Source organism: Nannobrachium achirus, assembly GCF_963921795.1.
Source record: "Nannobrachium achirus genome assembly, chromosome: 22".
In the NCBI taxonomy this organism is placed as follows: Eukaryota; Metazoa; Chordata; class Actinopteri; order Myctophiformes; family Myctophidae; genus Nannobrachium; species Nannobrachium achirus.
Genome location: NC_137829.1, coordinates 20,569,771 through 20,593,086, shown reverse-complemented (window position 1 = coordinate 20,593,086; position 23,316 = coordinate 20,569,771). Strand labels below are relative to the sequence as shown.

The window sequence follows — 23,316 nt, the reverse complement described above, 5'->3', positions numbered from 1 at the left end:
CTGGGACTGCACCCAATGCCCCCCTCCCAACACTGGCGTGCACACGTGCATGCACACACACACACACGCGCACAAGCTTCATGTTGTGATGGAGAATTTGATGACAAATATAATAGCCCCGGCATTGTTTTCATTGAGCTACACTAATGCAATGTTTCTCAACCCGTGGGTCGGGTCCCCCAGGGGGATCCCCAAATTATTTTGGGGGGTCCCCAAATGTTTAACATAATGTGCAACATTGTTTTCTCACTCAACAGTAAACAAACTAACAAAATGTAAGTGTATAGAGGGTATCTGCACATTTCTAAACTGACAATTTAAGGACTTTTATACCTCTAAAATGACAAACTAAACATTGGCCAAATTGTTAAATATTAGAAATTGTGAAAATAGCCAAAAATAGCCGATCTACATATTCACACCGCCTCGCAACGGGAGGCGCTGTGAGCATGTAGATCTGCTATTTTCACAATAGAACCGTGTTATACAAAATGTAATGCCTCTTTGTGCTCGTCAGGGTGGGGATGTCCCTAGTTAAAATATGATTATTTGGGGGGTCACGGCCTGAAAAGGTTGAGAACCACTGCACTAATGCACAGGGAGATGTGGGTGAGGTGCCTTGTGTTGTCTAGGAGCAGGAGCTCATATTAAGGGAGCGGACGCAGACTCTTTGTGTCTGTAACTTTTGTGAGGGATGGGAGGGTTGAGGAGGAGGGGTCAACGACCATGACCTACACCACGTGTAAGCTGGGGGCGGAGTGGATGTCTTCTGTTTGCAGTACCGTATGTCATTTGTGTGTGTGTGTGTGTGTGTGTGTGAGTGAGTGAGTGAGTGAGTGAGTGAGTGAGTGAGTGAGTGAGTGAGTGAGTGAGTGAGTGAGTGAGTGAGTGAGTGAGTGAGTGAGTGAGTGTGTGTGTGTGTGTGTGTGTGTGTGTGTGTGTGTGTGTGTGTGTGTGTGTCCATGTGTACTTGATCTATACATCTTCTGGGTCAGTAGATCTGTCTGTCTCCCCTCCGCTGGGGGGTTTTGTTGGAGCCCCCAGCAGTCACTCTGCCTTCAGCCTCCTGTATCTCTTATCGTCATCCTTGCCTTTGTCTCCTCCTGCTTTCTCTCTCTTTTCTACAGCCTACACCCCCCACACACATACTGTACACACATACATAGCCTGTGTCTCCCCGTCTTCTCCTTGGTTTGTAAATCAACCGGAGGCTACAGGTCAATGTTTTGCTCAAAAGGAACAAAGGTTGAGCAACCCTGTTTATGAAGAGATTGATCTCACCAACCCCCCCCCCCCCCCCCCCCCCACACACACACACACAGACAGACACAAACACACACACACACACACACACACACTGTCATGGGACATTGCATTGATCGAACACTAATCTTCCTTAAGAAACTGCTGTAGGTTTTTTTTCTTCTGCGCTACGTGCTGGAGGAGAACAGCGATCCCCCCTGATCCAAGCGAGAACGCCAATAGTCCCCCGTCTGAAATGGCCTTTACAGTCTATTTCAGTGGTTCTCAAATGGGGGTACCCCTAGGGGTACCCAGAGGTACTACAGGGGGCACGTGAGAGAAAGTGGAAAAAATGTCCACAGTTTAAAGTAAATGTGCTCAGGATGCTCTAATTTCAAGTCTTTCACTCTTATAATATTCTTCAAAGGGTGGGTTATCGTTCATTCTTAGCATCAGGTGCAAACCTTGTGTCCAAAATGGCTACTTTTCAGGATTCAAATTCAAAAGTAGCAAAAATAGCAGATCTACAATTTCAAAATGTGTTGCGTTTTGAGCTTGTAGATCTGCTATTTTTGCTACTTTTGTATGACACTGTAGTATGGCAAAATACGACATCTAAACTATGGAGATATGAGGTTTGATCCAGAAATGCCCCTTCTTACATACACTACTTACTTACTTACTGTTTTAGACTCTTTTTTTGTTCTCTCATTATTTCTTTTCTTTACATATCTACTGCATAGTACTGTGTTCTATTCGTCTGTCATTCAATGTTATATGAGATACTTAAATGGTTTCCTGTGGAAATAAGCTTAGTCTTTTCATGGATCTCCTTTTAGTAGACCTTGTACCAGTGAACTGTACAGTCATGAAACTGTACCTTTTCCTATGCAAACTTCTAATAAAGTCTTCAATCAATCAATCAATCAATCAATGAAGCCAAAACTGTTTGAGAATCACTGGTCTACTCTATTTGGTATCTTACACTCTCAAAGTTAAATGAACACTGAGGTTGTTACTGTTTATCCTCAGAGGTTATATGAGGACTCCTGTGTGTGTGCGTGCGCGTGTGCGCGTGTGCGCGTGTGTGCGTGCGTGCGTGCGTGCGTGCGTGCGTGTGTGTGTGTGTGTGTTGCATAATGTAGCACAGGACACCAGCGCAGCAGCTAATGTGTTACACATTAAATGATGGGACAGGAAGTGGATGCACGCGTCGCGTGTCGCACACGTGCCGTGCACACACGCTTACAGTACGGACAACGAACAATGTACTGAAAATCAGGTCAGGACCTTGTTGGCTCTATAAACTTTGTCATTATGACGAATAGGTAGCGTTGAATAGCTGAACAATGTGTTGCAGTGCTGCAACTTGTGATTTTGGGAAATGTTCACCTATAATGACAAAAACAGGTGTGCCAGGTCACATAGCTACTGGAAATAATTGCAGTGGTTGTCAAACCTTTTAATTTCAAGTATGATCTGAGAATAAACATTTTAAATATGTCAATTGGAAGCCATCATTGGTTTCCATTAATTGGACTTGAAACTTGCTTGAGATACAGTAGGTGACCCAACTCTGTGAGACATACGTCACGTTATGTTATTGTTGCATTTTATTGCAGTTGGTCGATTTGAAAATAGTCCCGGGAGAAAAGCTTGTTTTTTGAATAGCTACAATTCAGTTGTTGTTACTGTGAGTTTGTCTGTAAAGATGACAATTGACAAAAGTAACAAATATCATATAATTTCATTACAACCATCATTCATTAGAGTGTGCAATAAGTGTTAAATGGCTATATACTAGTAAGACACCTCAGGGTGACATGCGACCAATTCTTGACTATCTGGCCAACCACAGTGTTTCTCTGACGATTCTAGTTGTTATCATTCTGGGGGGAGTTTGTTCATGTTTTTGTGAGGGTATCAACCCTAGGAAACACGGGGAGAACATGCAAACTCCACACAGAAAGGCCCTATCGCCAACCCCACCGAGGGTGTGAGCGATGGGGCCTAAACATGGAAATGTGGAGAACACTATATATGGAGATAGTCCAGTCCATCATGTCATAATGGGACTACCGTCATAGACAGTAGCCATTGTTAGGCCGGAGTCAATGGCTGTGTCTATGACGGTAGTTCCATATGACATATTGGACTAGACTATCTCCATATATAGTGTTATCCACATCTCCATGTTTAGACAGCCAATGACTCCGGCCTAACAATGGCTACTTTCTATGACGGTAGTCCCATATGACATGATGGACTGGACTATCTCCATATATAGTGTTATCCACATTTCGTGTAGCCGCCCTGTACAGGAAGTGATGTCACAACTCGCTGACATCACACTGACATCACAGAGGATACGGAAGGACGGTCACGAGGATACGGAAGGAAGGAAGGAAGGAAGGAAGGACACTCAAGCGACACGATTCTTCAGAGTATATGCGACCTTCGGTCGCAACGTCATGGGCCGCTATGCTCGATAACAAGTTTGATAAGCCCAAAGCTTATTGATACCGGCTACTCAATACAATTCTTATCAAATCTGTAGCGGGCCCTTGTTTCCAGCTCCATCCCTAGTCCTCTCTGCTGCATCAGTATTTCACTACACTGCACTGCTTTCTGTTGAGACTGCAGAACCAGATCACAGACTGCCTGTTCAAGGAGCATTAACTTTTAGTTAGCAGCTACCCCCCCCCCCCCCCCCCCCCCACACACACACACACACACACACACACACACACACACACACACACACACACTCACTTCTGCAATGCACTGCTCCTCTGCTCTGCTCTCTACCCAGTGCAACATACTGTAGTGTACAGTATACTTTTATAGTGTGAATAATTCAAAATGATGCGGCAAAGTAAAAGTGTGAATCCATTCGGTTCAGTCAATAACTAATTAATTCATCAGTCGGTCAAAGTATATCGTCACTGTTGGGCAGAAACCTTGTATCTCCAAGTTTCATATTTATATGGAAAGCCCTGCCTCATCATACAAGGCCGTCAGTGAAAAGTAGTGAAAACAGCAGATCTACAAGCACACAATGCCTCGCGGTGCGAGGCGTTGTGTGCTTGTAGATCGGCTGTTTTCACTCGTTTAAATCGTTTTTAAAATTATAAATAAAAAACGTACTGTGTGGGACATACAAGGTTTCCACACAACAACAACAACGACATGGTTTTAAACATCCATCCATCCACTCTCTCATCTCTCCATCAAAGGAACAGCAGTGTCTATTTGCGGTGTAAAAGCACTCGGGTCCTGCGGACACAGATAGCATGTAGACCCCTAGGGGTGAGAGAACAGAGACACAGCTGATGCACCTTTCCCAGCCTAAGAGGCAGGGGCGTCACAAGGGGAGGAAAAGTGGGACTCTCAGTGGGCCTACATTATTTTATATGTTAGCTATTGAAAAATAGCAGATATACAGTACAAGCTCACAGCGCGGCACCAAGTGCCACGCTGTGAGCACCATGCCACGCTGTGAGCTCACAGCGCGGCACCAAGTGCCACGCTGTGAGCTTGTAGACCTGCAATTTTTTTAAAGTCTTGAAAATGTGTGCAAATCTTTGAATGTATTTCTTTTTTAAGGTCCATCACATGAAAAGGTTTGAGCACCACTGACATAGAAACATAGGTTTTTCAAAAAACCTTAGAAGGATTTGAAATATTCAAAGACATTTTCACGATTTAAAAAAAATAGCAGATCTACAAGCTTGCAGCATATCTGGTATTTTTCAATAGTTAAAGCACAAAATAATGCGTACCCAGTCTAAATGGGTTCAACCCCCTCCCCCTATGAAAACATTCATGGGGGCCCGCAGTGAATCCTTGTACCCAGGGCCCAGAATGTGGTGCGACACCCCTGCTAAGAGGAGAGAAGCACTAGGAGGAAACATCTAAATCACAGTCATTTGTCAGAAAAAGAGAGAAAGAGAGAAATGACTCATTCTGCTCTCTTTCTCGTGTCTCGCTGAGGGCGAAGGGCTTGTCACCTGATCTTTGTGTGGTGATCGTTATTGTCTTTTCTCACATTGAAGGTCCGGAGGCTTCTTCTGGTGCTGCAGTTTTTCCCTTGTTCAGTCTTTCTCGTGGTCTCTCCTCTCCTCTCCTCTCCTCGCCTCTCTTGTCTTACTTTCCCTTCCTCTCAGTCTCTTTGTTTATTGTCTCCCCCGGCCTCGTCTGTCTTTCTTACAGATAATCTAGTTGAACCCTGAGGGGTCTTAAGTACCAGCTCTTATGCCTTAACTTAAAGGCCTATCCATACTGTTTCCGACCACCAAACTTTTCGTTGGAAAGGTCCGGTTCAACTGACGGTACAAAATGATGTCACTCGCATCTTCTGAAAAGCATTACCCCGAATTAGAGTTTGGAAAGCTGCACGTCGGAAAGTTGGAACTCTCCAACGAAAAGTTCGGTAGTCGGAGACAGTATGGACAGGCCTTTAAGTTAAGGCATATGAGGTGGTACTTAAGACAATCAAAATACAGCCCCCTAAGAGTTCAAGTATCACTCAGGATTTTGCCGTGCAGTTCGACTTTCGATAACAAGTCTGTGCTGCAAGTTGCAATCAACCCTAGCTCTTTTCAGCCTCATCATATTGCTGCATTTTTCTGTGGTTGTTATAATTAGCAGATACAAGCTCATAGCGATGAATTTAAGAAGATGCACTCTCAACTGAGTATAATACTTTGAAGAATGAAGTTATAGCATAAGTGGTTCTGGTGTTCCACAAACCATGCTCTTGACAGTCCCTGTGAGGACTGAAATGTTTGCTTCTGGTACATCCTGGACCCAGGAGGCTGTAATGAAGTGTTCCATCTACAATCCAGACCACTAGTCACTACTTATTTCTGTGTTTGAGTCCCTCCCTGTTTTTGTTGTTTTTTGTTTTTATTGAAAAGCTTTAAACACATCATCAATTCCCTCATTGGATCGGTAAGAGTGGCGGTTTGTCATCCTCAGCACTCAAATCACTGTGATGTGCAGAGTAGATCGGCTATTTTTCAAGTCAGGGTATTTTGTTTTTGCGGGTCCTTAAAAAGTAACAGCGTCTGGTGGTTTGTGGAACACCAGAACCACTTCTGCTATCTTCGTTCTTCACAGTATTGCACACTCGGGTTGAAAAGAGTGTGCCTTTCACTTTTTCATGTTTATTTCTGTTGCAAATGTTAGTTTACTGCAAAAGGTTTACTGCGCATAGTGCTCTCAGAGTTATATCAACACATGAGGATATTACTGTGTAGAGACCTGCATCCTTTTAAGGGGACACACACGGTGCATGCTTGACATGTGGTGGGGGATATGTAGTGAACTCAAGAGGATGTGATCATATATGTGTGAAGAGTATTTATAGAATGCTGATAGGAAGACCACACACACACACACACACACACACACACACACACACACACACACACACACACACACACACACACACACACACACACACACACACACACACACACACACACACACACACACACACACACACACACACACACACACACACACACACACACACACACACACACACACACACACACACACACACACACACACACACACACACACAGGAGCTGGCAGGCACGGACTGTCCTACCAATAAGGAGACGGCTCGGCTCCAATGAGACATGCTGGGTTACAGTCAGAGAAAATATGATTCACGCTCGTTATTGTGAAATGTCAAATGTTAACGTAACTCAATATAGTTTATAAATGGAGCCTTCTGTGTTTCTTTCACGTGTTCTTGTTCAATCTGTCTCTCTGGGAGCTTGTCTTGTCCCTGTCCCATTTTGCGTCCTCTCTTAGTCTCAGTTTGTCTGTCTCTCTCTGTGTGTCTCTCTCTCTGTTTATCTGTGTGTGTGTGTGTGTGTGTGTGTGTGTGTGTGTGTGTGTGTGTGTGTGTGTGTGTGTGTGTGTGTCAACGGGTTCATTCCAGCTGTTCAGTCTGTCACAGCAGAGTGCTGTGGGTCTGTGTGAGACGTACAGCCAGCTGAGAGGCCCGATAGTGAGTCAGAGGCAGATAAGAGAAGCAGCCTACTGTCACTGTAAAGTACTGTAAGCACCATCGAAACCAAACCAGCATATGGCTTAAGTTATTACATTATTATTATATTGTATCACATATTATTATACTATTATATTGTATCACAAACACATGTCACCCAAAAAGGTCCATTTGGTTACATTGGCTATGCACACTGCACAGTGGCTATGTGGCCAATTAGTGGCCTATCTATGGTGCATGGGCTATGGGATCTGTAGACTTGTCACAGATGCGGTGCGGGTGCAGTCTCATAGCCCAGACGGATGGCTTTTATTATAATTATTATTATTATATCATCCGTTCCCATGCATTCTTCTCCTCAGTGGGTTAGTCAATCAGTCTAAAATGACACATGTGCAGGGAGTGACAAAGCAGATTTTTTACTTTTCACAAATTTAACCTTTGCACGCACGGTAGTAGGAGCACGCGTATCCACGGGCCACTAGTCACCTACTGTATATGTGTGCCTTGTAGGGATGGAGCTCGAGCATATCGGCCCATGGCGGCATGTTTAAACAATCAAGAAAAGAGGCGATCAAGAGATTATTAGAGTACTATTCATAATATAGCCATTGCACATTAATAAAAGGTTGTTTTAATGATATTTAATGATAATATTTTTTACTTGTTTTGTCAATTGTCATCTTCATAGATCGTGATCAGCCACAAACTCACAGTCACAACAACTGGCCAATAAAAAAAGATACCAGTTCTGTTCATAAAATAGAAAACACTCAATAGTGGACTCGATAAAAGCCCAACACCAATGGAATCAGAGACAAGTATTTCATTTTAGCATTTCCACTTTATTTTTGATTGAGACAGTGAGAGAGAGACAGGAAAGGCGGGAGTGATGGGGATGACATACTGTACATGCAGATTTGTACCCTGGCTAGCTGGACTGATGAGAATAGGCGATCTGCACGCCCACAAAATGTCACAATGCGACGCTTTGTGAGCTTGTAGATCGGCTATTTTCAGTATCGTATGAGGGAGTAGGAAGGCAGTTGCATATAAGACTGAAATTATTCCTCTGCGGTGTGCACTGCAAAACATGAACGGACAGGATGAATGTTGATTGGCTGTGTCTACCCCCCCCCCCCCCCCCGTCAATAAAAAAACAACACAATGACTTTGTTACACACGAGGTATGAAATGGTATGAAAGTATTATTTATTTAATAGATGAATGAACTGTTTCATTTGTGTTTCTTTGCAGATCAATGTCCGCGTCACCACCATGGACGCAGAGCTGGAGTTTGCCATACAGCCCAACACCACAGGCAAACAGCTCTTTGACCAGGTACGTGCATACACGCACACGCACACACACACACACACACACACACACACAGACACAGTGGCGGTTGGTACCTATTACCCTAGGCGAGGTAGTATAGCGCCGCCCTATGGCCGCGCAAAGCGCGTCCGGAAAAATCGGGTATTTGCGGGCAAATTATGCATTTTTTTAAGTTAAAAGCGGTTCGGTTCTACACGGCGGCAGAACCATTTTGGGCTTAATATAATAGGGTTTATAAAAGCATGATCTGACTGTTTTAGTCTTACCTTGGGCTGGTCAGGAGAAATGGTTCTTTCACAGTCACGCACAGTGAGACAAGAGTTCCTATATCCTGGCTGATAGCCTGAGGTCTGTGTAAAGTCAGGAACAAAATGATCCTCTCCATGTGATGTTTCAGGGCAAGCAGCTATATTATAATATCTAGTCTATGTCCATAGTAGTGAAGAACTCCATGCTTTCTTTTTAACAGATGTTGTTTTCAATTTCAATACTGGCGCGTGGATATGACATCACAGGGGGGGAGGGGGGGGGCGGAGTGTAGTTGCCTGGAGCTGCCAGCCTCTATCACTACCACCAGGGGGTGTTGTTGTATTCGGTCTGGTTTAAACAGACAAGGAGTGGGCTGTTGATCTTATGTTTGCAGGGCCGTCACTCTACTTTTTTTTTTCTTTTTCTTCTTCATGCGCCCCCGCAAAGTGGCGCCCTGGGCAAGTGCCCCGCTAGCCCCCCCTGGCGGCCGCCCCTGCACACACACACACACACACACACACACACACACACACACACACACACACACACACACACACACACACATGACCTCTTTCAAGTGTACTTCCATATTCCACTATACTAACAGTAAGACGCCTAAGGGCAAAAAGCTGCGCAGGACGGAATTCGCACAGGACGGAATTCATTTGCATGTGTGATTCGAGTTGCGGTTTTTTAAGTTGGACAAATGTGGACAAAATATGTTCCCAAATATGGATATGACTGACGTCTGACATCATAGATGTAAGAGACTCACACAATATGTCCATATATGGGCATTCCAAGCTACTGTATGGGCTTAATATTGATGACATCAGGGATCTCCATATATGGGCATGCAAGGGACATGGACACACAACAATGTGGTGTAATAGGTCAGCTATAGACATTGAGGCTAAATAGACATTGAGACGTTGAGGCGTAACTGACATGATGTGACAGTTTTCATAGTTAACTGAGACCTATGGTCGCAAATAATACTTAGTATTACTGGAAGTGTGTGTGTGTGTGCGTGCGTGCGTGCGTGCGTGCGTGCGTGCGTGTGTGTGTGTGAGTGGTGAGCGCGCACACCAGTAGGTGCTGGGCCCAGCTTGCCCAGGGCTGTACCGTTACTGGTTATGTTGAGAGACACACAATGCAGGCTTTGTCCAGGCATGGATAGACAGAGAGTGGAAATAAAAGGTGGGAGTGTGTGTGTGTGTGTGTGTGTGTGTGTGTGTGTGTGTGTGTGTGTGTGTGTGTGTGTGTGTGTGTGTGTGTGTGTGCGCGCACATGCGTACGTGCGTGCGTGCGTGTTCGTGTGTAGAGAAAGGCCTGCTTTCAGCACTGCTTCCAGAGTGGGATGTGAAGGTTTGTGGCCCTGCTGTGACACAGAGGAAGCATTGTGTATTTCCCTTACTGTTCTTTCATCAACGTTTGCTTTGGCCACAGAGATGTCATCTCCTCGCCGTGAACTAAGCTCTTAGGTCAGAATGGGATGGACTAGGCTCTCCCCCCTGTGGTGTTTGTATGGTGTAGTAGCCCATTAATGCTGATATATTTGAACTTTTTATGTTTCTACGTAAATTCTACTTTATCATACAAGAGTGTTGTACAAAAGTAAGGGAAAATAGCAGATCTACAAGCTCAACTTGTGAGCTTTTTACTAACGTAATTGTTTTAAAATAAAAAAAGGAATGGTTTTGTACATGTGAGCTTGTTCCCACCAACAGCGACGACATGTGAGCTGATGAATGCCATAGACCAAGGGATCTCAACCTGTGGGTCGGGACCCCCAGTGGTTCTTAACCTTTTCAAAATAATCATATTTGAACTGGGGAACCCCACACCCTGACGAGCACTAAGAGTTGAGGCATTACATTTTGCATAACACGGTTCTGTTGCGAGGCGTTGTGAGCATGTAGATCGGCTATTTTCAGCCTCTAATATTTTACAATTTGGGCAATGTTTAATTTGTCATTTTAGAGGTATTAAAACGTCCTTAAATTGTCACTTTAGAAATGTGCAGATACCCTCTATACACTTAAACATTGGGCGCGTTCGGAAATGCGCACTCAACGCACTGGTGTGCCATGTTGTCGTTCGTTTATTCGGTGCACTTGGTGCGTTGTCGTTCGGAAATCCAGTGCGCGGCGCACTATGGTGTGTTGAGTGCACGCACTCACCAACCCTACTCAGAAGATGGGGTTAGGCGGTGTGGTGCGTCAGTGTGGTGTTTTGATTGGTTGGTTTTCATCGCCGTGTCTCGAGCGCTTCTCAGCTGTGAACAATGGAGGAAATGACCGCAAATGCAGCATTTACAGCTTTATTGGTCGTTTGGGCTTGATAGTTTCACACGCATCAACATGTAAACTAACAGCAGGTATGCCAATATTATGAATTACATCTCCTTTCAGTATCAACGTTACGTTAGCAACTGCTGCTTTTAAGGAAGTTTACCTTCAGAGTTCAGAGTGAAAAAGCACACAGCTGACTCTTAACTGGTCGTTCGTAAATAAGCCACACTGAACGCACTCTCCAACACCACGCCCACTGCACTCACTACACTGAGCACACACCCGGTGCGGGTTTCCGAACGCACCCTTTATGTTGGCTTGTTGTTGAAATTTTGCACATTAAGCTAATCATCTGGGGACCCCCAAAATAATTTGGCACAGGTTGAGAACCACTGCCCTAGACTAGGGGGTCCCAAACCTTTCAATTCCAAGGACACACAAATAGCCCGTCTGCAAGCTCAAAACACATCGCATTGTGATGTGTCAAATCCACTGGCTTCATCGGGACACGTCTGGGTGCATATTGCTAAGAGATACGTTATATAGTTTAATTTATACTAGTAAGACGCCTCAGGGCGACAAGCGATGTGAACATCAGGGATGTGGACACATAAGGGATCTCCATATATGGGCATAAAAGGGATTTGTTCCCCTGGCTTCACAGGGATCTCCATATCTCCATATATGGGCATAAAAGGGATTTGTTCCCCCTGGCATCACAGGGATCTCCATATCTGGGCATAAAGGGGACAAGGACTGACACAGAGAGCTCCATTTTTGGAGCGGTGAAAGCGCTCCCAATCGACAGGTATGTCCGTGGGTATGTCCGTGGCTGGGTGGCTGGGTGGCTGGCTGGCTGGGTGGCTGGCCGTGTCCGTAGCCTGGCAATACCTTGAGTGGCCACACACAACACACTAGTTAAAGGAGGGGCGCTGTTTTGTGCAGGCCAGGCACACTCACCACTCACTCACAGGCACAGTTTACAGTTTACAGTTTAGGCATTTAGCAACACACACAGGGTATAGCTGCTCAGATTCACCGCTCCAATTTCGAACCGAGGTTTGATTTTTCATTAGTGAATACATTTTACCCATTGAGTCGAAATAGGAAAATTCAAATGTGGTAAGACGGAATGAATTTCCAAGTGTGATCTGACTGGCGTCACGGCAACCACACATAATCTTCCTAGTTTACTAAAGAGCTGGTGACATCATACTACGTCATAACTAGTAATAAATAGAGCCGGAGCACATTAAACCAGCACAACACAGCCACCGTAGTATTCTCTTCTGCATTGTTTGCAACTCTAGATCCAGTGACAATGTCCGACAGCTTTCTCAAGGACTTTGACGAGGACCCCTTTTTCTCCGAGATCAGCGATTCCATGCGCCAGATGAGGCGCAGTTTCTCCGAGCTCGTCGGCGAGCATTTCATGCCCCGCTTGACTGACGGGAGGGAGCGCTTGTCGGACGGGAGGGAGCGTGGGAGGGAGCGTGGGCGCGAGCGCGTGGCGCCGGGACAGTCCAGCTCGTCCGTGGTTCCGCAGGGTGAACACAGGGACGGCATGGACCTGATGGATCCGTTCGGCATGACCACCGGCTTCATGAGGACCATGCACAGCGTGATGGGGGACCCAAACCTCGACGATCCGTCGGACGACTCCAACGCCCACTCGTTCAGCACCTCTGAAGTGATGTCCTATTCCAAGGTCGGAGACGGGCCTCCGAAGGTGATCCAGGCGTCCTCGCGGACCCGTCGCGCCCCCGGGGGGATCAAGGAGACCCGGCAGGCGCTCAGGGACACGGAGCAGGGGCTGGAGAAGATGTCCATCGGCCGCCACATCCAGAACAGGGGACACATTGTGGTGAAAAGGGAAAACATGAAGACCGGAGCAAAGGAACTCAACCAGGACTTCAGGAACATGGACGAAAGTGAAGCGCCGTCTTTTGAGGAGGAGTGGCAGCGCAAAACTGCCAGGTTTCAGTCCAAGACTAAACCAAAGTCTCTCAAAGACTAAACCAAAGACAAAGGGAAGGAAACAAGTGCAATTCAAAGCCATGGATGTGAAAAGTGCTGGTATGACATAGCAGTAAAGATTTTATTTTTAATGTAGTGACATATTATGTTTTTTTCTTTTCTACAAAACATTGTATGTTTTTCTTTTTACTACTCGAATCTCTGTCTGCCAGCAGGCCAAATAACTAACTAGAAAGATGCAATTGGAAGGGTTAGGGTTAGGGGTTGCCGTTGACTCTGATAGGGAGCTAATCAGAGTGGGGGGAAAAGGGTGACATCACAATATCAAGGTATACATACACAGGGGAAATCGTGAGGTCTGATTGGGCGAAGGGTTACAGCAGACGATGAGTAACTCGGACAAGTACTTCAATGGGAAAACCCTTAGAGAAAAAGGTTACATCAGATGATGAGAAAGCTAGACAAGAAGGGCAACCTCTCTAATAATTGTTTTCACGTATTATGATGTCTTGTTTTTGCATAATGTTTTTTGAACATTTCTTTTTGCCAGACCCATGAAATGGGTAGGCCTACATAAGCAAATGTCGGTCTGTCCGGGTTTTCTATATAAAGGGTATATATGATGATGACATGCCTACAAAAGGCATGATGTCATAAATGATGATGACAGACAGGGGGTCTGGCACAACCAGGTTGACCTGGTCTAGTTTTATTAGAAAGGGCTGCTTTCGGAGCAGGATGTAAAGGTTTGTGGGCCTGCAGTGACACTTTTTTTTTTTATAAAACAAAGCTTGGGAGTCAATGGAATTCAGATGTTCCATAAGCGTTTTTCTCCTGCAACACATAGTGCCCTTGCTACAAATCAAATCCTGCAAAGTGCAGAAAAAAAGTAAAGTACGAAATGATGCAGGTAGAAAACAAAAGCCTCATATGAGGCACCAGAAGATACAGAAGCATCGGAAGCTGCAGAATCTAGGAGGGCAGTCAGCCATTTAGGCCTAGAATTATTTAATGCTTATCTATTGAAAAATAGCAGATATATATACAAGCTCACATCACGGCACAGAGTGAATATATATTTTTAAAGCGAACATTTGTAACTCAACTATTTGCTTCTGGGGGGTCCCTGGAACAACATATTTTGAGATGAGGGTCCGCGGCCAAATAATGTAATCTTGGGGCGTCCTTGACATGAAAGGTTTGAAAACCACTGATTTAGAAGAAGGATTTAGAAGAAAAACATTCAAAGACAAATTTTCACGATCTTTCAAAAATAGCAGATCTACAAGCTTGCAGCACTCGGTGCCGCCCTGTGAACTTGTAGATCTGCTATTTTGTAATAGTTAAAGCAATAATGGTTAATAAAGTGGTTAAAATCTAGAGTGACACAGATCTAAATGGATATAAACAGATTCGTTTTTAATGCCTGTAGTACCTTAGAATAATACATAATGACAGAATCACCCTGTCTGTCACAAACTCCTGGGCTGATCAGTTACATTCTCTTTGTACACGCTGCCAGTAAGTTAAGGACATTTCTTAAAAGAATGAGCGGTTCCAACCGCTCCTACGTCTGGGTTTGTGTGTACTGTATGAGCACGGATATCCATGTACGTATATATATGGAGATAACTGACGTCATGGACAGAACGGCCCATACAAGGAGATAATATGCCGCTCAGTTCGCACTAATGGATGGACCACATGAAGCCGGACTCTGTCTTGTTTCACACATCGGTTCTTCATTGATCTCAAACTTTTGAATTTCAAGAACCCCCCACTTCTTATCAGCCGATGGCGAGTAGGGCTATGCTCTGCAGACTGAAGTGCTGCGCTTCTTAAGTAATGCAATTGCACCTTCTAGTAGTCAAAGAAACAAAAAACAAAAAAGGGAATCCCTAGTGGGATTTGAAACGACTACCTTGGGTTTCCCAGCCACCCGACGCTACTGCTCATACCACAGGATCCAAGATGGGGGCACGCCCTCTCAGGCGACGATGAGCGACTGAAGCGCTTATCAGACGAGTTTATCAAATGCTCTGCAGACATGCTCTGCAGACTGAAGCGCTGCGCTTCATCATAAGTAATGCAATTGCACCTTCTAGTGGTCAAAGAAAAATAAAATAAAAAAGGGAATCCCCTAGTGGATTTGAAACGACTACTTGGGTTTCCCAGCCACCCGACGCTACTGCTCACGCCACAGGATCCACGATGGAGGCGCGCCGTCTCAGGCGACGATGAGCCCCGCGTCGAGCAGTGCGAACGTCGCATGAGCTGAATATTAGTCCCCCAGTATCCACGTTGCGAGAAGAAAAATAAGGGGGTTTGGCCAGCCGCTAGGTAGCTCAGTAAATAGAGCAAGGTGGCCACTATCACCATGGACCGGGTTCGCCTCCCACTCAGGTACAGATAACTATTCAAGTCAACATCTGTCGGTGCATGTGCATTAACACTCCGATGATAACGTCCGAAGCGGGTGCCACGACCAGGGGCGTCACAAGGGGGGGATAAGTGAGACTGAGTTACTAGGGACCAAGGTGGAGGGGCCTTAATTATTTTATACTTTATCTTTATGTCTCTATCTAAATGGGTTAAAGATATGCACCTGGAGGGCGCCCCTGGGAGCATATTACTAGTGTGTGGAGATCAGTGTATGTTTTCGGCGCTGTACGCGCAAACGTCTTGTGCACGCTGCCAGTAGGCCCAGGTAGGAAGTAACTCACTGCATGTTTTTTCTTCACAAAGGGTCTAAGTTGGCGCATGCAGTTGCTCCTCTTCTCCATTTCAATTAATACATTCACACAGGTCTCCTAAACCCACATGACATAGATACGGGAAATCATGTTGGCCATAGCTGAATGTGTCCTGCTTCTTGTTCATGTCCCGGTTCTTGTTCAATAATGATTTCAATTATTTCAGCCATTGAGAAGTGAAAGTATAATTCTATATTTTTTTTAAGTCTTATAATCCCGTAAGCCAGGGGTCTTCAACGTTTTCAGGCCAAGGACCCCTTAGTTGAGAGAGAGATGAAGCAGGGACTCCCATAACCTTTTCATAAATTCCACATAAATTTCGTTTGACAGCACGATCATCAGTGTACTTTGGATTCGTGTCAATTTGTGTTTTCATATATTTAACCACTTGAACCATCAATACTTAATAAACTTGACCTTTCACTCTGTACTTGGTCTGCTCTTTTCCCCCTATACTCCAAAACTCTCAACCGAAAATAGCAGGTTTCTATCACACAAAGATTTGGAGGACCCCCTGTAGTAACTCTGAGGACCCCCTAGGGGTCCCGGACCCCCTGTTGAAGACCCCTGCCGTGAGCCATTTCATATTTTTTTTATCGTTATCATGCCCAGTGGGAAAGGGCCTTCATTCACACACACACACACACACACACACACACACACACACACACACACACACACACACACACACACACACACACACACACACACACACACACACACACACACACACACACACACACACACACACACACACACACACACACACACACACACACACACACACACACACACACACACACACACACACACACACACCCTGTGGTGACCTATGCTGCACTGCGGAGCTCGGGGAACTACAATAGAAAGTGACGGGGTGCATTTCTGCATGCAGCTTCATTATGCAGACCAACACATTCTACTGACTGCATGACTGCCTCAGTCACACACAACGTGCACAACGGCCCTGCACTCTGTCTCTTTCTCGCTGTGCGTCACAGTTTATCTTTCTCTCCTGGCCTTTTTATTTCTCCCTCTCTCATTCTTTGCCACTCTCCATAAAGTCACACACACACACACACACACACACACACACACACACACACACACACACACACACACACACACACACACACACACACACACACACACACACACACACACACACACACACACACACACACACACACACACACACACACACACACAACACCAAGGCCATGTGCTGACCTGATCCTGACGTCAGGTCTAGCTGGGAAACCGAGTCTCTCTCTCTCTCTCACCAGAACACCCATTAAAGGGGAAATCCCACCACGTACAATAGTAGTGAATGAGTTGCAGGGTGCTGATATGACATAGTCACTGACTGTCAGGCTCCATTTCATCCTGTAAGTTCTAAGTGGTCTCAAATGAATGGAGACAATTAAGGCACTCCATTGATGGAGAAGCATGTTGGGCTAAATATAGAGCAGCAAGGATGCATGCACATACGGTGCACACACCAGTGCTTCTCAAACCTTTTCCTGTCAAGGACCCCCAAATTGATGTATTTAGCCACGCCTCCCCCCCATCTGAAAATAACTAGTGCCAGAGACCCCAGAAGAGCAGAAGAGAAACATTTAAAAAAAAAAAGCAAAATGATTAAAAAAATGTCCAAACATTTTCACGCATGCACAGTTGCACACACGCACGTGTGCGCGCGCGCACACACGCGCACACACACACACACACACACACTGACTGCTGGCACGGTGTCAGCCTGCCTGACTCACCATGCAGATCTGCATGTCTCTGACTCCTCGTGTCTGTGACCATGCATCATCGTCATAGCAAACCAGCTGTCGGACACTAGTGGATGTACTCTGTCTGCACTCGGACCGCCACGTGAACCTGTGTGTGTGTGTGTGTGTATGTGTGCGTGTGCATGCGTGCGTGTGTGAGACACATAGTGTCTCTAATGTTTGAATGCAACTACTTCCTGAGTTTGGATCTTAGAAACACAGACAGGTATTCCTTTGGAGGGAGTTTAGTCTTTACTCAAGGAAACTACAACAACGATAGTTGACTACATACTGTACAGTAACTGCTGATACTGATATCATCAAAAGGTCAAATAATGTCCGATATACCTATCAGCCAAACCAATGTTTCAGTCTGGCTCTAGTCTAGCCTCCAGCACCATAGAAATCTCTCACAGCCAATACAAATTCAGGGCCACATGTTCCTTTGTGTTTATTGTTTTCATAACTGTTATTGTTCTTGCTGCTGCTCAAATCTATTGTTTAGCTTGGATTTAGCAAATCACATGTCTGCATGCGAGAGGAGAACATACAGGGCAAAGACATAAAGGATTTAGGGGTTTATGAAAGCATTTTAACCAAATTAATCCTCACGACAAACATAAAAGAATGGTTCTGCTAGGGTGGACACGACATACACATCAGCTATTGTGCATGCACACATCCAAACACACAAACACACTCACATCTATTACAGTACAATCTCGATTTTTCGTTATTCGCCGTACAACAAAGTCGTTTGAAGAAAGACTAATTGCTTTGATCGATGTATTGACAAAAATGCATATGCATGAGCATTTGCATATCTGTCAAAATGATAAAACACAAATAGCTTGAGTGTCTCAAAAAAAAAATTGAAATAAAGGACAGATCAGGAATATTGTGTCTTATAGGCCTAGCAGTCAAGTGACATCAAGACCCCAAACTGGCTGGCCTGCATGTTGCATCTTTGATTCTCACTTTAACTCTCTTGCCGCCGAACGAACGCTTGTTCTTTTATCCTCCACGCCATAACGAGCGTTTGTTCTTTTCCCTGTCTGAGCACTGTAAGCAGATGAGGGGTGGCGCGGGTGTGTTAGTAGCAGCAACTCCCGTAACGCTAGTCTAAAATCTGGAGCGCACATAAACAACAATGGCGGCAGGATCACTTTTCTCTGTCTACAACTGGTGCAACCGAGGGAAAACTTCAGCCTCGTTCATTGGAACGGCAGCGACCTTTCGATTATTATTAAAAAATAAAATCACAACATCATGAGGGATACGCTGGTCTTTTACAAAATTGCGGTTGGAAATAATGGATGGATATTTTTTTATAAAATCGCAAAGGTAAGCTACTTTTATGGCGTTATAAGACATCCTAAGAAAAGATCTTTATAAAATCATATAAATGGCAGTAAAAGACTTTTAAAAGACAAGACTGTCTTATAAATGCTTGGAAATGAATCTTGACTGGTTCTGCAGGTGTTCTATTCACCTTCACCCACCTTTCATCAGCTCTCTCTCCTCTCTCTCTCCCCCTCTCTCTCTCTCTCTCTCACTCTCTCCCCTCCCCCTCTCTCTCATTCCGTCACTCTCTCCTCTCCATCTCTTTCATGATCTGTTTGTTTCAACGTGTCTCGTCCAAATCCATCCAACATTCACAGCTTTCACTTGCTACTAGGCTCCGTTTATCCTTTGTTGGCGCGGTCAGTATTGTATGCTGTAAATAACCAATGTACAAGCTCACAATGCGATGCAGTGCGACGCGCTGTGAGCTTGTAGATCAGCTTCTTTTTGAGGCACAACACCGGCGGGCAACCAAGTATAATAGCTTTGAACCTCCATGCAGAGCTTACACATGTGTGTGTGTATGTGTGTGCGCGCACATGTTCCACTGTTATCGGTTATGCGTGCGTGTGCGTGCATGTGTGGCTGAGTGCGTGCGTGCGTGCGTGCGTGCATGTGTGTGAACGAGACAGAGAGAGAGAGAGAGAGAGAGAGAGAGAGAGAGAGAAAGAGAGTTAATTATAAGGTAGTGAATGTCTTGGTATCGACTGTGTGTAAATGACATTAGAGCTGAGTGGCTGAGTGAGTGTACAAAGCACCTTAGGGGCGTTCTAGCTCTGCTTCCACTTAGTCTTTCTCTCTCTCTCTCCTCTTGTTTATTGTCCCTCACTCTGTCTTTCTCCCTCTCCTCTCGTTTAAAGGACAACTTTGTTTTTTTTACAACAAGGGTTCATATTTTAGATTGTAATTAGAGAAAATAAAGGATGAGTGTTAAAATGTTTTCATTTACTCCTTTCTATCGTTTTAGAGATTTTAATTATTTCGATTTCAGTGGGTGGGGGCATGCGTACAAGTGGCTACCGGTAACTATGTCTTTTTACTCACAATAAGCCCATAGGCAGATGTGACTTATGGGAGCAAGTAGTGTTACTGTAAATAGTAATAAAGAAATCGCTGCCTTATTGTGTCTAAATTAAAAATACATACTTAGCCACTTGTACGCTAAACTCGCTAAACGTGCAAAAACTCACCTTTTCTTTTCTCTTATTACAACCTTAAATTTGAACCCTTGTTGTAAAAAAACTAAGTTGTCCTTTAATCTCAACCTCTCTTTCTCTGTCCCTCTCTCTCTTTTGCTCATTCATTATTTTCTCTGCGAACAATGACAGAACAGTGCATGGCAGCATTAAGCCTAATTTATACTCCTTGATACCACTGTGTGTGTGTGTGTGTGTGCGTGCGTGCGCGTGTGTGAGCGTGTGCGTCACAGGGAGCCAGTTGTCCGGATTTAAAATGAAGCAAACACGGAACTAAAAGTTCCTATGATTGGCCGCTAGTTGCGCTGTTCTGGTACCAGAAGCAACATTCTCCACAGGATATGGATGGACATTTCCCCCCGAACTTTTACATTTGATTTTCTTACCTTAATAAACATTGTCATAAATACTTTATGGTTCAGTCGCTAGTTTAAAGCCTCATTTCAATCACCATGATATGCGTTTTGTGAAAATATAGTCCAATCTACCGTATGTTCTAATTGATGTTAAAGCAGGGTATGCAGTAGGAGGGGCTTTTGATGATTCTTCTACGGGTGCTTTATTTTCTGCCAAGCTAAACACCACATTCTCCCAAGTATCCCTGCGGTTGCACGTGACCGTTGGCAGCCAATAGCATTCGAGAATCGAGATGGTACCATTTCTGCCTATGAACGTTGATTTCTCCAATGATTCCCACCGTCCATATTTTTTACAGTCTACGGTGTGTCAGGGAGGGTAGAGTGATGTTTACAGTTTAACCGTGAGTCTAAAGCCTAATGTATGCTCCATGGTCTGCACGACGGTGTTGCACGCCGAGAATTGCAGACCCACAAGCTCACAATATTGTGAGTTGTAAACGCGTGACAAAGTATATGGGGCTTAAATGCAGTGAACGAGAGATGATTAAATAAAAGAGGAAAGAGCAGGGAGGTGGTTACGTGTGAAAGTGATGGGGTTGCACTTTCTTTACATGAGCAGCCATTCTCACAGAGGAAGCAGCTCCTACACAAATAAGATCCTATACAAAAGCAGCCTATTGGACCTGTTTTGGTTCCATTTGTACACTCTTTTTGATTTTGTTTCGACATCAACAGAGGATTTGACTGTGTACGCTTGAGCAACTAACAGCTTTTCCTTGTGCGTGTGTGTGTGTGTGTGTGTGTGTGTGTGTGTGTGTGTGTGTGTGTGTGTGTGTGTGTGTGTGTGTGTGTGTGTGTGTGTGTGTGTGTGTGTGTGTGTGTGTGCGTGCGTGCGTGCGTGCGTGCGTGCGTGCGTGCATGCATGCGTTACACTGTGTACCTTGGAATTTCAATGGCTTCAGTTTAGCAAGACGAGCGCCATCGATCCAAGTTATTGAATCCACTTTAGATGGGGTAATAATATGCACATGCACAGGCCTACTTTGTGGAGTCAATATAGAAGAATGCTAATGTTATATTGTAATATCGATCATGTACATTTCTACTGTAAAAGAGCTGCTCGCATTATGACATTGTTATTACTGTACATTGTATTATCTGTACTAATGGCGTTACTGTTCCCATGAGCTTTATTTATACATATATTTATAAATGTAAACGTATATATTTACATTTCAACATTTTCCATCTTCTACCTCACAGACAGTGAGTGAAGGTTTGTGGGTTTTATCGTAACTAATAAACGACCGAATGTCTGTCTGTCTGTCTGTCTGTCTGTCTGTCTGTCTGTCTGTCTGATATACCTGACATCACTGATACTAAATACTGGACTGCCCATATTTGGAGATAACTGACTTCACTGATACCGCCGCCTGTACTGCACACGCGTCGCCGCCATGGTAATAGCCGCATGCTGAAACAGTGGCCAAATTTGGAGATGACTGTCATCTCCAACAATACTTCTGAGACTTCTACATTCAATCCCTCATATAGGGGGCGGCATAGCTCAGGGGTAGAGAAACTGGTATTAGAGCACGAAGGGTATAAATCCCGAAGGGTTCCCAGTTCGAATCCGGGCTCCCCCTGAATTAATGTCGAAGGGTCCTTGGGCAAGACTCTGAACCCCTAATTGCCTCCGGTGAGTAGGTTGGTGCCTTGCATGGCTTCCTCCGCCACCGGTGTATGAATGTGTGTGTGAATGGGTGAATGTAATGCACAATCTATGTAAAGCGCTTTGGATTAAAAGCGCTATATAAATGCACCATTTACCATTTATATACTGTGCACCTGTGCTGTGCATAACCCAAACTCTGCACATAATTCGGAGCACATGACATATGTTCGAACGGGCAAGGACTAGTAAATATTGAACCAATGAAAAGTATTAACAAGAGTTTGATCTGACAGTGTCCATATACGGTATAACAAGTCAAATGTGTGGTTTCCATTGCAGGTGGTGAAGACGGTGGGGCTCAGGGAGGTGTGGTTCTTTGGCCTTCAGTACACAGACAGTAAAGGCTACGTCACGTGGCTCAAGCTCAACAAGAAGGTACAGTAGGATAATTGTCTTCTATCTCAATGGAAAATAATATTGGGTCATCTACAACAGGGGTTTTCAAAGTGGGCGACGGGGCACCCTGGGGTGCCGCGACAGCAGACCAGGGGTGCCGCGAGATCATTTGATAATATCTTTTTATTAATTTTAAACTTGAAGTACAAAGTTATTTTCTGTCAGTTCTAAGCAAAATGGCTATTATCTCAACGTTTTCCTCGCAACATAATCACTAAAATATCGTCAATGTCAGGCAGAAACCTCTGTCGCACAAAACTAGTGAAAACAGCCTGCTGTTTTCACTAGTTTAGTACATTTTATAGATGATAAATACAAAACGAATGGTTTTGGACATACGCGGTTTCCACCCGACAACGACGATATGCTATAAATATAAGGTGCTGGGAGTGAAAATTATAATGTAGGTGTGCCTCGGATTAAAAAAAATATGTATGGGGTGCCCTGAGCCCTGATCTAGAATTGTCTCATATCGGGGGGCCTGTGACCCAGTTAGGTACGTCAGACTTCAGTGCTCTATACTAGGTCCGCCAGTATTTCCCTCGGCGTTGAACCGAAAATCTTCAGAAAATAGCCAATCTACAAGCTCACAACACGTTGCGTTGCGAGCTTGTAGACAACCTATTT

The 23,316-nt window shown here is 44.6% G+C and overlaps 1 protein-coding gene across 1 annotated transcript in view; it reads left to right on the top strand.

The window, feature by feature from the left end:
- Positions 1–23,316, top strand: part of LOC308307281 (radixin) — a 55,344-nt gene that overhangs the window by 16,728 nt on the left and 15,300 nt on the right. The window contains exons 2-3 of the mRNA XM_080752464.1: positions 8,525–8,608; positions 22,573–22,668. Of these exons, the coding sequence (XP_080608590.1) occupies positions 8,525–8,608; positions 22,573–22,668 (180 nt within the window). The remainder of the gene's footprint in view (positions 1–8,524; positions 8,609–22,572; positions 22,669–23,316) is intronic.